The 13,545-nt window shown below is 60.1% G+C and overlaps 3 protein-coding genes across 6 annotated transcripts in view; 2 read left to right on the top strand and 1 right to left on the bottom strand.

The window, feature by feature from the left end:
* Positions 1–1,406: 1,406 nt before the first annotated feature.
* Positions 1,407–5,183, bottom strand: KXD1 (KxDL motif containing 1). Its single transcript, XM_030466345.1, has 5 exons — positions 4,961–5,183; positions 4,612–4,712; positions 4,375–4,527; positions 2,470–2,516; positions 1,407–1,964 (listed from the first exon to the last, which is right to left on the bottom strand). The coding sequence occupies exons 2-5, from the start codon at positions 4,704–4,706 to the stop codon at positions 1,726–1,728; spliced, it is 534 nt and encodes a 177-aa protein (XP_030322205.1). The 5' UTR covers positions 4,707–4,712; positions 4,961–5,183; the 3' UTR covers positions 1,407–1,725.
* FKBP8 (FKBP prolyl isomerase 8) lies at positions 5,103–10,523 on the top strand. 3 transcript variants are annotated; one of them, XM_030466283.1, is made up of 9 exons: positions 5,103–5,331; positions 5,722–5,997; positions 6,168–6,337; positions 6,507–6,595; positions 6,807–7,024; positions 7,100–7,272; positions 7,363–7,440; positions 9,169–9,306; positions 9,730–10,523. In XM_030466283.1, the coding sequence occupies exons 2-9, from the start codon at positions 5,736–5,738 to the stop codon at positions 9,814–9,816; spliced, it is 1,215 nt and encodes a 404-aa protein (XP_030322143.1). In that variant the 5' UTR covers positions 5,103–5,331; positions 5,722–5,735; the 3' UTR covers positions 9,817–10,523. The 3 variants fall into 3 exon arrangements, with proteins under 3 accessions (XP_030322143.1, XP_030322142.1, XP_030322144.1); XM_030466282.1 differs by lacking the exon at positions 5,103–5,331 and adding an exon at positions 5,399–5,446; XM_030466284.1 differs by lacking the exon at positions 5,103–5,331 and adding an exon at positions 5,501–5,510.
* A 705-nt stretch (positions 10,524–11,228) lies between these two features.
* Positions 11,229–13,545, top strand: part of ELL (elongation factor for RNA polymerase II) — a 50,384-nt gene continuing 48,067 nt past the window's right edge. The window contains exon 1 of one of the 2 annotated variants that reach the window (XM_030466228.1): positions 11,229–11,398. In XM_030466228.1, the coding sequence (XP_030322088.1) occupies positions 11,264–11,398 (135 nt within the window). In that variant the 5' untranslated portion in view covers positions 11,229–11,263. Of the gene's footprint in view, positions 11,399–12,530; positions 12,698–13,545 lie in introns of those variants that run through there. The other variant, XM_030466230.1, reaches the window with a different exon arrangement.

A 13,545-nucleotide genomic window follows, 5' to 3' on the forward strand; every position in this document is an offset into this window, starting at 1 on the left:
ATCCAGGACTGACCCCACAGAACCAGGACCGACCCCAAACTGACCCCACAGAACCGGGATTGACCCCAAACCGAGCACAGGGATTCAGAACCGACCCCACGGAACTGGGACCGACCCCAAACTGACCCCAGGGATCCAGAACTGACCCCACAGAACCAGGACCGACCCCAAACTGATCCCAGGGATCCAGGACTGACCCCACAGAACCGGGACCGACCCCAAACTGACCCCACAGAACTGGGACTGACCCCAAACCGAGCACAGAGATTCAGAACCGACCCCACAGAACTGGGACCGACCCCAAACTGACCCCAGGGATCCAGAACTGAGCCCACAGAACCAGGACCGACCCCAAACTGATCCCAGGGATCCAGGACTGACCCCACAGAACCGGGACCGACCCCAAACTGACCCCACAGAACCGGGACCGACCCCAAACCGAGCACAGGGATTTAGAACCAACCCCACAGAACCAGGACCGACCCCAAACTGACCCCAGGGATCCAGGACCGACCCCAGACTGAGCCCACAGAACCGGAACCGACCCAAATGATCCCCAGGCCTGGGATTTGCTGCTCTCCTGCCCCCCAAGGAACACAACCCCAGGTGTTTGCTCCCTGCTTTTTACTGATTTACCCCCAAATCCCAGGCTTGACACCCCCGGGGCTGTCCCAGGGCAGGAGAGCTCTGAGCACAACAAAGGAAAAAAAGGAAAAATCTCCAAAAAAAAAGAAAAAAAAAAAAAAAAAAAAAAAAAAATTCCCAAACCCAATCCCAACGGGAATATAAACACAAAAGTGGAAAGTTCTCCAGGGAACTGAGGAGGAATCCCCAGGGAATTGAGGAGGAATCCCCAGAGATGGGGGAAGAAAAATCCCCAGAGATGGGGGAAAAAATCTTCAGGGAATGGGGGAAAAATCCCCAAGGAAGGGGGAAAAAAATCCTCAGGGAATGGGGGAAAAAAATCCTCAGGGAAGGGGGGAGAAATCCCCAGGGAATGGGGGAAAAATCCTCAGGGAAGGGGGGAAAAAATCCTCAGGGAATGGGGGGAGAAAATCCCCAGGGAAAGGGGGAAAAAATCCCCAGGGAAAGGGGGAAAAAATCCCCAGGGAATTGAGGAGGAATCCTCAGGGAATGGGGGAAAAATCCCCAGGGAATGGGGGGAGAAATCCCCAGGGAATTGAGGAGGAATCCCCAGGGAATGGGGGAAAAAATCCTCAGGGAAGGGGGGAGAAATCCCCAGGGAATTGAGGAGGAATCCCCAGGGAATGGGGGAAAAATCCCCAGGGAATGGGGGGAGAAAATCCCCAGGGAAAGGGGGAAAAAATCCCAGGGAATTGAGGAGGAATCCTCAGGGAATGGGGGGAAAATCCTCAGGGAAGGGGGAAAAAAATCCTCAGGGAATGGGGGAAAAAAATCCTCAGGGAAGGGGGGAAAAAATCCCCAGGGAACTGAGGAGGAATCCCCAGGGAATGGGGGAAAAATCCTTAGGGAATGGGGGAAAAAAATCCCCAGGGAACTGAGGAGGAATTCCCAGGGAATTGAGGAGGAATCCTCAGGGAATGGGGGAAAAATCCCCAGGGAATGGGGGAAAAATCCCCAGGGAATTGAGGAGGAATCCCCAGGGAACTGAGGAGGAATCCCCAGGGAATGGGGGAAAAATCCCCAGGGAATGGGGGAAAAATCCCCAGGGAATGGGGGAAAAATCCCCAGGGATTCTCCTGCTTATCCCAGGTCGGTTCCTGTGTCTTCATCTGTCAGGGATTGTCCATTGAGGGCTGGGAATTCCTCCCGGCCTTGGGATAAATCCTCAAAGTCCTGGCTGGAGGGAGGAGAGGTGAGGTCGGGGCTGGTGGTGTCACAGGAGCCCGTGCTCTGCTCGGAGGTGGGGGGCGTGGGGGGGCTGCTCCTGGGAAGGGGCTCGAAGTCATCATCATCCTCCAGGATGGGAGATTCGTGGATGTCTGGGAAAGGGAAAATGGGGGTGAGGGGGGGCTGAGAGGGGGGGTGGGGAAGGGAGAGGGGGAAAATGGGGGGGAGGAACAAGGAAAGGGTGGGGAGGGCAAAAAGGGGGGGGGGGAAAGGGGGGGAAGGAGGGGAAGGGGGGAAGGGGGGGAAGGGGGGAAGGGGGGGAAGGGGGGAAGGGGGGGAAGGGGGGAAGGGGGGAAGGGGGGAAGGGGGGAAGGGGGGAAGGGGGGAAGGGAAGGGAGGAGGAAAAGGGGGAGGGAGGAGGAAGAAAGGGGGGGGGGAGGAGGAAGAAAAGGGGGGGGGAGGAGGAAGAAAAGGGGGGGGGAGGAGGAAGAAAAGGGGGGGGGAGGAGGAAGAAAAGGGGGGGAGGAGGAAGAAAAGGGGGGGGGAGGAGGAGGAAAGGGGGGGGAGGAACGAGGGGGGAGGAACGAGGGGGGAGGAACGAGGGGGGAGGAACGAGGGGGGAGGAACGAGGGGGGAGGAACGAGGGGGCTCACTCACTGCTGAATGCCTCCGGGTACTGCTTGGCCAACTTCCCCTTCAGTGTCCTGGGGGGGATCAGGGAATTGTCAGGGCTGGAAGGGACCTTGAAATTCCTCGAGTTCCACCCCCCCTGCCATGGGCAGGGACACCTCCCACAGCTCAGGTTGCTCAGAGCCCCATCCATCCTTGCTTTAAAAGCTTCCAGGGATGGATGGGGATCCCACCACCTCTCTGGGCAACCTGTGCCAGAGTCTCACCACCCTCATGGGGAAGAACTTCTTCCTAATATCTCATCTAAATCTCCCCTCCTCTAGTTTGAATCCATTCCCCACGTCCCACCAGAGATCCCCAAGAGTCCCTTCCCTGCTGTCCCCTTTAGGATCCTGTAAGGCCCCAAAAGGTCCCCTCAGAGCCTTCTCCAGACCAACCCCCCCCAACTCTATCTGTCTCTCCCCAGAACGTTTCCAGCTCTCTGATCCCATTCCTCAGGACAGGATCCTGGCCCAGCCTGGCCTTAAGAACTTCCAGGGATGGATGGGGATCCCACCACCCTCATGGGGAAGAACTTCTTCCTAATATCTCACCTAAATCTCCTCCAGTTTGAATCCATTGGATTCCATTCCCTAACCCATGAATCCATTCCCCATGTCCTACCAGAGATCCCCAAGAGTCCCTTCCCTGCTGTCCCCTTTAGGATCCTGTAAGGCCCCAAAAAGGTCCCCTCAGAGCCTTCTCCAGACAGAACCCCCCCAACTCCCTCAGTTTCTCCCCAGAACGTTTCCAGCTCTCTGATCCCATTCCTCAGGACAGGATCCTGGCCCAGCCTGGCCTTAAAAGCTTCCAGGGATGGATGGGGATCCCACCACCTCTCTGGGCAACCTGTGCCAGAGTCTCACCACCCTCATGGGGAAGAACTTCTTCCTAATATCTCATCTAAATCTCCCCTCCTCTAGTTTGAATCCATTCCCCATGTCCCACCAGAGATCTCCAAAAGTCCCTTCCCTGCTGTCCCCTTTGGGATCATGGAAGGCCCCAAAAGGTCCCCTCAGAGCCTTCTCCAGACCAACCCCCCCCAACTCTCTCTGTCTCTCCCCAGAACGTTTCCAGCTCTCTGACCCCATTCCTCAGGACAGGATCCTGGCCATCCATTAAAAAACTTCCAGGGATGGATGGCACTCTCACCACCCTCGTGGGGAAGAACTTCTTCCTAATATCTCATCTAAATCTCCTCTCCTCTAGGAGAGAAATCCATTGGATTCCATTCCCTAACCCATGAATCCATTCCCCATGTCCCACCAGAGATCCCCAAGAGTCCCTTCCCTGCTGTCCCCTTTAGGATCATGGAAGGCCCCAAAAGGTCCCCTCAGAGCCTTCCCCAGACAGAACCCCCCCAACTCTCTCTGTCTCTCCCCAGAAGGTTTCCAGCCCTCTGATCCCATTCCTCAGGACAATCCCAGCACTTCCAGGACCTTCAGGAGCTCCAGAACTGGAGGCAGAATTCCAGAGGAGGTGTGAGCAGAGGGGAGGAATCCCCTTCCTCACCCAGGACAGAACAGGGGGGGTTTTGGGGGGCTCAGGGGGGCTTCTCCTCCACCAGCACCCCCCAACCCTTCCCCCCCCCCAAGTCCTACAAGGCTGCTCCCACACCAACCCCTTCCCAACCCTGGGATTCTCCCAACCCAGCTGTAGGACCTTGGATCAGGACAGGGTGAGCAGAGAGAACCCCAAAGGCAGTTTGGGACCCATCGGAACCACCGAGTCCAATTCCCATCCCCATTCCCAGCAGCTTCATCCCAACCCTTCTCCAGCTGCCCAAACCCAAGTGGATCCCGGAGCTGCCTCCTCTCCAGCCCATCCCAGCTCCAACTCCTCCTTTACCCCTCCCGGACCCTCCCGAACCTCCTCCCGAACCCCGTTTCCCACCGGATCCTCCGGAAGATGCTGTCCAGGTCCTTTTTCATCTCCACCAGGGTCTTGGTGTGGTGCAGGAACCTCTCGTTCATCTGCTGCATGCGGAGGCTGGAGAGGTTGTTGAAGTTGAGGAGCATCTCGTTGGTCTTCTCGAACCGGTCCAACCTAAGCAGGAGGAGTTCGGTAACTGACCCGGGACGCTCCCGGTACCGGGGATGTCCTCGCCTGCTCGGTTCTCCCGGGACTCACATGTTTTTTTGGGCCAGGATGATGGCGTTGACGTCCTCGGCGTTCACCATGCCCAGGACCCGGCCGCAGAACACATGCGAGGCCGTGGGCTCCATGGCGGCCTGCGGGACCGGAACCGGTAACCGAGACCCCCGGGACCGCTGACCCAGACCCCGCCCTCCGGTACCGGGGCCTTCTCCCACCCTCCGCTAACGAACCCCCCCCCCCCCTCTCCTGCTCCCCGTTCCGGTGCCGACCCGACCCACTCCCGCCGCCGGTACCGGAGTCCCCCTACCCGCCCGGTACCGCCTGTGCCTCCCGACCCGGTACCGGGCCCCTGGGAATGCTCCCAGAGCCTCCCCCCGCCCACCTGGGGGAACCCGTCCCGCCGCTTCACATGACGGGAGCGGCACCGGGGGCGGTACCGGCGGTCGGACCGCGGTTCCGGGTGCGGGTCACGTCAAGCGCGACCCGGTGGCGTCAACGCGTCCTCGTGTCACGTGGGGGAAGCGGAAGTGGTGGCAGCCGGGGGACGGAGAGAACCCAAACACCTCCCCCCCCCCCACGCCCCCGGTCCAGCGGGCACCGCGGGGTCACCCCGGGACCTGGGCCGGGACCCCCGGACACCGGGACCCCCCCCTTCCAAACCCATCGCCGTGGCCCCTTTAAGGCGGCTCCGCGCTCCGCCCACCCTCTCGTGACGAACGTTCCCGTTGGCCAATGGCGTGAAGGCAGTGGGCGGTACGGGGCCAATCAGAGTGAAGGGGCGGGGCCGTCGCCTTCCGCTTTCGGGGGGGGGGGGGGCAGGTGGGTGCGCGCGCGGCGGCCGTTGCTAGGGGGGTCCCGGCGCGTGACGGTGACGTGGGGGGTCCCGGGGGGGGGGGGGGCACATGGGGGGGGGGGCGGACCCGATCCTCCCGGTACCGGTACCAGGCCCGGACCGCGGCCCAAACCCCTGCCAGCTTCCCACCCCCCCACCCCGCAGGGCCTCGTTCCCCCCCCGGGGCTCCCTCGGCCGCCTCCCCCCCCCCTCAGCTCCCCGGGTTTGGATCCCGGTTCGGTTCGGTCCGGCCCGCGTCTGGGTTCTCCTCCCCGAACCGGGCCTCTCTCTTTTTCCCTTCCTCGACCCAGGTCGCTCCGCCGCGATGGCCTCCAGCGGGGAGGAACCGAGGAGCGGCTCCCCGAACCGGGCCGGCACCGACACCGGCACCGAACCATCGGCAGCGGCTGACGCTGCTCAGCTGGACACGGCGGAGGATTTCGAAGTCCTGGAAGAGGAGGAAGAGGAGGAGGAAGAGGACCTGAGCGAGCTGCCCCCGCTGGAGGACGTGAGCAGGGTCCCGGTACCGGCCCAGCAGAGCGGGGGGGAAGCGGCAGAGGAACCGCCGGACTGGGTCGACGTTTTGGGTGAGAGTCCTGGCAGGAGGGGACTGGGCTGGGACACCACCCCCCCCCCATCTCTTCAGCTGCTCCCTTCTCCCCAAAAACCCATCCGGGAGTCGTGAGGGGGGGGGGGGATGAGGATTCCCCCCCTTTCCCTGGGAGCTGATGTGGTTCCGGTTCTTGTCCCGGGCCAGGCAGCGGTTTGCTGAGGAAGAAGACGCTGGTGGCCGGGCAGGGGGTGGACACTCGTCCCCGGAAGGGTCAGGAGGTGACAATTCGTCTGAAGACCTCGCTGGAGGATGGGAGGGTGGTGGAGGAGGAGCCCACCCTCACCTTCACCCTGGGGGACTGCGACGTTCTGCAGGTCAGGGCTGGGACAGAACCTTCTCCTGGGCTGGGTCGGTGCCATGGGGGGCAGCAGAACCTCCCCTTGAGGGGGGCACGGGGAGGGTTTGGGGTTGGTGATGTCCCTGGTTGTGGGGGGGATGTGGCTCCCCCTCAGCCTGGGTTGTGATCCCTCCCGTTCCCTGCAGGCTCTGGACCTGTGTGTGCAGCTCCTGGAGATGGGGGAGACAGCTCTGATTGTGTCAGATCCCAAATACTGCTATGGTGCTCAGGGCAGGTGAGCAAGGTGGCTCCAGACAGGGCTGGAAAAACTGTCCCACTCTATTAGTGGTGACAAAATTCCCTGCCACAGCTTCCCGGGCAGGGAAAACCCCTCAGGGACACCCATCAGTGTGAGAACGTTCTGCCTGGTGCCTGGGGAGCTCCCTGTGGCTCAAACCACCCAACCCAGAGGTTGTCACCCCAAAGTTGTGCCCTTCTTTGCCTAGGAGCCCTGATATCCCCCCCAATGCCACCCTGACTCTGGAAGTGGAGCTGCTGGGGGCTCGGGATGCACCAGACCTGGAGCTGCTGAGTGGGCAGGAGAAGCTCGAGTTGGCAAACCGCAAACGGGAGAGGGGAAACTTCTTCTACCAGCAGGCAGACTACGTCCTGGCCATCAACTCCTATGACATTGCCCTCAAAATCCTCAGCTCCAGCTCTAAAGGTACCTCCTGCTCCCCACAGAGGTGAGGACGGTTCCTGGCTCCTTGTAACTCAACTCCTGGGGGGGGCTTTGCAGTTGATTTCAGCCCTGAGGAGGAGGCTGAGCTGCTGGAGGTGAAGGTGAAATGTCTCAACAACTTGGCAGCTTCTCAGCTGAAATTGGACCATTACGAGGCAGCCCTCAAGTCCTGTAACCTCGTGCTGGAGCACCAGCCAGGGAACATCAAGGCCCTTTTCAGAAAGGGCAAGGTGAGGCTGGGTGTGCAGCTCTCCTGTCCCTTCTCCAGAGTGGGGGTAGGACCAAGGGACAGCTCCTCAGCCCCCCGTGTCACCTCCCAGGTGCTGGCTCAGCAGGGGGAATACAGGGAGGCCATCCCCATCCTGAAGGCAGCGTTGAAGCTGGAGCCTTCAAACAAGGTAAGCTGCTCCTCCACGCTGCTCCTGAGCCTGCAGGATCATCTCCTTTTATCCCTCCAAACCTCAGTGTTCCCTGGGGAGGACTTGACCCCCCCAGAGCTGTTCCCAGCTTCCTCCATGGAGTGAGGCTGGAAAAAGCTGGGGGGTGATGCCCCCCAGGGGCTCTTCCAAGCTCCCGGGTGCCTTAACTCTGTGGTAGGAGATTCCCACTGTTCCCTTTGGTCCTGGGGGTGGCAGGACACCCTTCCTGCCCAGCCCAGCTCCTGCCATCCTGCCTGGCCTGTCCTGGCTGCTCCAGCGTCCCCACAGAGTCACCCAGCAGAGTGATTCATGGGGTGGTAGGAGCTGCCCAAAGCTCTGTCCAGAGCCCAGGTCAGGGTGAGCTCTGGGTCAGGAATTTCCTGTGGGTTAATGATCAAACTGCAGGGTTGGAGTCTGAGGAGAACTCACAAACCAACGCCAGGAAATGGCTGTGACACCTTGGGGTGGGTGTGGGGTTCAGGTCTGTGTGTGGGCTCCAGTTTTTGACTGGGTCTGCTGGGTTTTATCCACCTTTTTTTCTGGGAATTTCACCTGATTTGTGTCATGAAGGGAATGGTGAGGATGGGGCCTGGGGTGCCTCAGCACCCTGCAGAGCTCGTGGTCTGGGAGCACCCATGGGGAAGGGTGAGCAGGATCCCAAACCTTTCATGGCCACGGGGATGGTCCCCAGCACATCCCTGTTGTTAGAGCTGCTGCTCCCCAGCCCGTTGGATCCAACCTTTTAATTGGAGAGAGGCAAAAAATTCCAAGTGCCTGGCAGTGACGTGGCTAGTGAAGCCACAAGCAGGGCAAGTGACCAAGTTCTGGTGCTGCTGGGACTCCCGAGGAGGTGCTGGTGCCAGATGGACAGAACGGATCGGTACCAGCTTGGGAAACGCTCTCCTCCACCTGCCTGGGATGAGGAATCCAAGTTCTCCCTTGGGAACTGACATTCCTGGAGCCAGGAGGAGCTGCTGACGTTTGTCCTGCCCCCGTGTGCCACCCCCCAGGCACTTTGCACCCTCGGATGTCCCTGGTGTCACCTCTGATGCGTGGTGTGACCCGGTGACAGTCCCGGGCAGGTTCCGTGGGCTGGGGACAGCCTGGGTCACCAGTGGGGGTGTTGTGGGGGTGTCCCCAGCAGAGGGCACAGCACGGCCGTGCCACTGGGTGGCTGTGACACATCCCTGGCTTTCCTGCCACCCTGGGCTTAGGGGAGGGCTGGCAGTGCCATGCTGGGGTTGATGGTGTTTTCTCCTGGTTTTTGGGAGGACGTGGAGCCTTTTCCTGCTGGGCAGGTGCTGGCAGATTCCCAGGTTGTGCTGCAATTCAGCTGCAGAGAGGGCTGAGTTTAATCCCAGTGCTCCAACCTGCTCCCAGACTGAAAAGTGGGAAAGCTGGAGCACATCTGCCCCCAAGGCAGGCACTTTGCCATCTCAATTAGAGAAGAAAACCCTTTTTCCCCACCTCTGGCAGCAGCTCTGCTCCCCACTGCCTGCTTGGGGAAGGGACAGAGGGACACTGGGACCTGCCAGGGTGTCCCCTGCCAGCCTGGTGCAGCCCCTTGGGGCAGGGTCGAGACCATCAGCACCCCCAGTTCCAACCCAGTCCCCTCGGGAAGGGTGGGGGGACCTGCTGCTGGTGGCATTGAGGTCCCTGTCCCCTCCCTCCCCTGCAGTAACCTCAGTGCCACCTTCTCCCTCTCAGACCATCCACACCGAACTCTCCAAACTGGTGAAGAAACACGCGGACCAGAAGCACGTGGAGACAGAGATGTACAGGAAGATGTTGGGGAACCCCAGCACCCCCGGAGCTCCGGGGAAATGCAAAGACAAAGTGCCCTGGGTAAGGGCTGGCACCGAGCTGCAGGGGGGGGGGTGAGGGTCAGCCCTGGGGGGTGGGCACAGGGGGAGGGTTGGGTAAGCCCAGGCTGTGGCTGTGTTCCTGCCTCTGGCCATCAGCTCCAGGCTGTGCCAGCTGGAGGCTCCGGACTTTGCTCCTGAACCCTCTGGCTGTGGTGGTGAGGAGCTCTGCCAGCGTCACACAATGTCACACAGTGTCACACACTGTCCCCACAGGCCACAAAGCTGAGGGAACTTTGGCTTTTTTGGGATACGGGAGCTCAGCGCTGCCCCGTGCCAGCACATGGGCTCTGTGTCCCCGCTGCCAAGGGGGTGGGGGTGTGGCACACACACACACACACACCGTGTCACATCCCCGCTGCCACCGGGGCTCCATGTCCATCCCTCATCCTTCTCTCCTCCTCAGTCCATCCCTTGGAAGTGGCTCTTTGGTGCCACAGCCATCGCCCTGGGCGGTGTGGCCCTCTCCGTGGTCATCGCGGCGAGGAACTAAGGCTGGCTGGTGGCCCCCGTGGGTCAGGACCTGTGCTGGGATGTTGCCTCTCTCATCCCAGGGACTTCCACCCACCCCTTCCCAGGGATTCGTAGGATCACGGATGCTTTCTTGGCTGGAGGCGCTGGATCCCCCTCCCGCCATCCCCCCCACCCCATATCCCTCCCGGCATCAGCAGGGACCCCCGAGCACCCTCGTAGCAATCAGGGGCTCAGCCCCCCCCCCCCTCAAAGCTTTAGGGGAGGAACAGGGGGTATGGGGTGGTTGTCACCAGCCTGGTGGCCCTGCTGCCATGGGATGGGATGGGACGTGGAAGGAGCCCGTGTGGGTACACCCCAGCCCCTTGGTGTCTGTGGGAAGTGGCGTGGATGTGCCCCCCACACACATCCTGGGGGGCTGCTGGTGGCTCAACCCCCACCCCAGGCCCCCCCTTCCCTCCCTGGCACTTCCCCACAGTGCAATGTCTAAAGGAAGCCAAAGAACCCCACAGAGGGAGGAAGGGAAGGAGGGAGGGGAGCAGAACCCCCTCTTCAGGCTGTGTTTTGAGGGTCCAAACTTCTTTTCTTTGGGGGGGGTCCCTCTGTACCCTGCAGCTCTCCCCAGCCCGGGGCCATCCCCGCCTCAGCTCTGCTCTCGGGGGGGTCGTAGCAGTGTCCCTCCTGCCCCAAACTGACTGTGAACTTCCCAAATAAAGGAGAATTCCTTCAGGTCCGGGCTTTTCATTGCTGGATTAGGGGAAGGCACCTCTTGGCCGTAACCCCCTCGAGTCTTGCAGGGTCAGATGTTTAATTTTTTTTTTTTTTTTTTAATCATTTTTTTACTTTTTTTTGGAGGGAGGGCAGATACAAAGGAATTTACCAACCAGAAAGGAGTTTTTACTTCATGGCCGAAGCACCGAGCTCTGCCCTGGGGTGGCTGCTGCTCCCCTCGGGGCTCTGCTGAGGGGGTCCCCGGGGTCTGGCTGGAGGGGGGGGGATGCAGAGGCTCTGCCGGGGGGTGGACCCGCAGCCTGCGGGCCATGCTCGGGGTGTGCCGGGTCCCCGCAGGCCGTGTCCGGAGGGGGAAGGTGAAGATGTCACCTCGGGGGGGTGGGAGGTGTCACCCCGGGGGCCGCCGCCGCCGCCGCCGCCGCCGCCGCCACCTCCCCGGCGTCCTCCATGGCTGAGGGGGCTGCGCTAAACCACCTTTCCCATCATGCATCGCGCCTCTCATTTACATAATCCCCACCCCTTCTCTCCATCCTCCAATCCGGTGGGGCGGCCGGCGCGTCTCGACCAATAGGAAAACGCGTTGCCCACCTCCTCGCCCCAGCAACAGGCACCTCGGGGGGGTGGGGGCGTGGCTTAAGGAGTGACAGCGCCGCCGCCTCATGAATAATGCACGAAAGGGGCGTGGCGGCGGCGGGAGGCCCCGGCGGCCCAGGCGCGGAGGGGGAGACGGTCCCAAGATGGCGGCGCTGCAGGCGGAGCGCGGGTACGGGCTGTCCTGCGGCCGCCTCGGCCGCGGCACCCGCGTCTCCGTCTTCCACGTCAAGCTGACGGAGAGCGCCCTACGCGCCTTCGAGAGTTACCAGGCCTGTAAGGTAATGAGCGGTGGGGGGGTGGGGGGGAAACGGCTCCGGTTAAGGGGTTGCCGGACGCCACGAGGCCCTGGACGGAGTAAACCCACCCCCCCCCCTCCTCAGAAAACCCCCCGGGGTGGTGAGGGGAGCTCTGCTCAGGGGATGAGGTGAGGGCGACACGGGGTTGTCGCTACCGGGTGTGTGTGTGTGGCGGGGGGGGGGGAGGGAGGGCCGGAGCCCAGCGGGTGACCGGGGAAATGGGGGGGGGGGGGGTGGGGCCCTCCCCGGTGAGGGCCTGAGGAGAGGTGAGGGGCTCCTGTCCTCCCTTCTCCCGCCGAATGAGGGACTGAGGACAACGAGTACCTCAGGGAGAGCGGAGGGGCTCGTTGTGGATGTCCCCCCCCCACCCGGTAACGCCCCGGGGGTCACCCAGTACCCCCCCCCCACCCCACTGGTGTTTGAGGGGTCCCTGTGGGTGCCCGGGGAGGGGTCGGGATCCTCTGCTGAGCTCCTGAGGAGGCCCGGGCGGTGTCCGGGTACTCCCTGGTAGCTCTTTGGGAGGGGGGGGACACCCTCATGTCCCTCCACCATGAGCCCAGCCCTCGGTGCCGCCCCCCGGGACATGGAGGGGACGACACTCTCACCGGTGCCCCCCGGTAAACGGCCTGGGGACATCGCTGCCCCCCCCCCCCCCTTATTCCCCCCGGTAATGTGCCGTAGGTTTTCAAGCCCGGGGGGGCTCAATCTCCCCCCTAGGGGGGTTGTATGGTTGTTTTATATCCCCCTGGAGGGGTCCCTTCCTTGCTGCCACCCTCCCCGGGTCACCCGGTTCTGTGTGGTCCGTTTTGTGTCCCCCTCCCCTCCTCCTCCTGCTCCCTGAGGAGGGGGGATTGGGGGGGGTGGCTTGAGGCTGGGGCTGTATTTTGAAATTTCCAGATTGTCTTTTCTGAGATATTTCCTTGAAATGCCTCCAGTGAAGTGATTAGTCACGGAAATAAAGAAATGATGGCACTGCTTGGCCCCTGGCCTTAGGTTGGACCAGAGAGGGATTCAAAGGCTTTTTTTTTTTTTTTTTTTTTTATAATGATAATTTTATTTTTGATTATTGTTTCTTTTCCTTCCCTTCTGTGAGCAGTGTATCTGTCTCTTGGGCTTGCCAGGGAGCTGGGGGAAGCTGGGAACCTAACCCGTTTGTCATTAGGAGCCTCCTGCCTGCCAGCTTCTGTAGGATAAACCATATGTTGTCACAACACTATTTTTAATTTAGGGTGTTGGTTACATCACATCACTGAATTGGGCAATCTCTGTATGAGGACGAAGGTAATGACTCTACCCAGGTTTATCAACTTGTATTTTAATGAGTGTTTATCAGCATTCTGAGAAGTCAGTGACAATAAGTGCTTCGGTTTGACTGAGTTCTGAGCTTTTTTTTTTTTTTTTTTTACTTCTGAAAGAGAGAAAAAAAAAAAAACCATCCAAAGCAATGTTTTCCTGTGTCTCAGGAAAGCCTTTTGGGGGAGAGAGAGTAGGAAGACTCCAGGCAGCTGTGTTAAATATTTTGGGAAGCTATTCCGAGTCCCTGTCACACATGAATAGTGGTGTTTATTTTCTAAATGAAGTCTGGGCTCTAGGTTGTTTGGTGGCCAAGGGCCACTAATGAACTTTGCTTCCTTCACCACCACCCAAAAGAGAAATAGGCAAAGGCTACTGGTGATTAAATGGGCAGGAAAGGATAAGGGCAGAAGAGCTGCCTTGTTTGTAGAGTGAATAATACAACAATTAGTGGGCTATTAAACACATATGCTCCTTCTGCATTTGTTCTATAAACAGTTTCTCCAGCTTGCTGAACATCTCAGCTGTGGGGAGGCCAAGAAACAACTTTTCAAAGCCACCTTGAGGGAGCCTGTGTTTATCCAGCCTGGGCACTGCTTTCCTTTTGGGGCTGCAGTAGGTAAAAGAAGAAAAACCAACCAAAACAAAATACAAATTTGGTGATGTTTCTTCTGCTGGCTTTGTTTTTAAAGGTGGTCTGAGGGAGGGCAGTGTTGTGTCAGGTGGATAATGGTCTGGAATCCAATACTCTTGTTTGTGTTACCTGAAGGCAGAGGTGTGTGTGGCTTGACCTGTTTTATGCACCAGGATGGGGGGGGATTTGCTGTGCCAAGGCT

The sequence above is a fragment of the Calypte anna genome, chromosome 28, assembly GCF_003957555.1.
Source record: "Calypte anna isolate BGI_N300 chromosome 28, bCalAnn1_v1.p, whole genome shotgun sequence".
Classification (NCBI taxonomy): domain Eukaryota; kingdom Metazoa; phylum Chordata; class Aves; order Apodiformes; family Trochilidae; genus Calypte; species Calypte anna.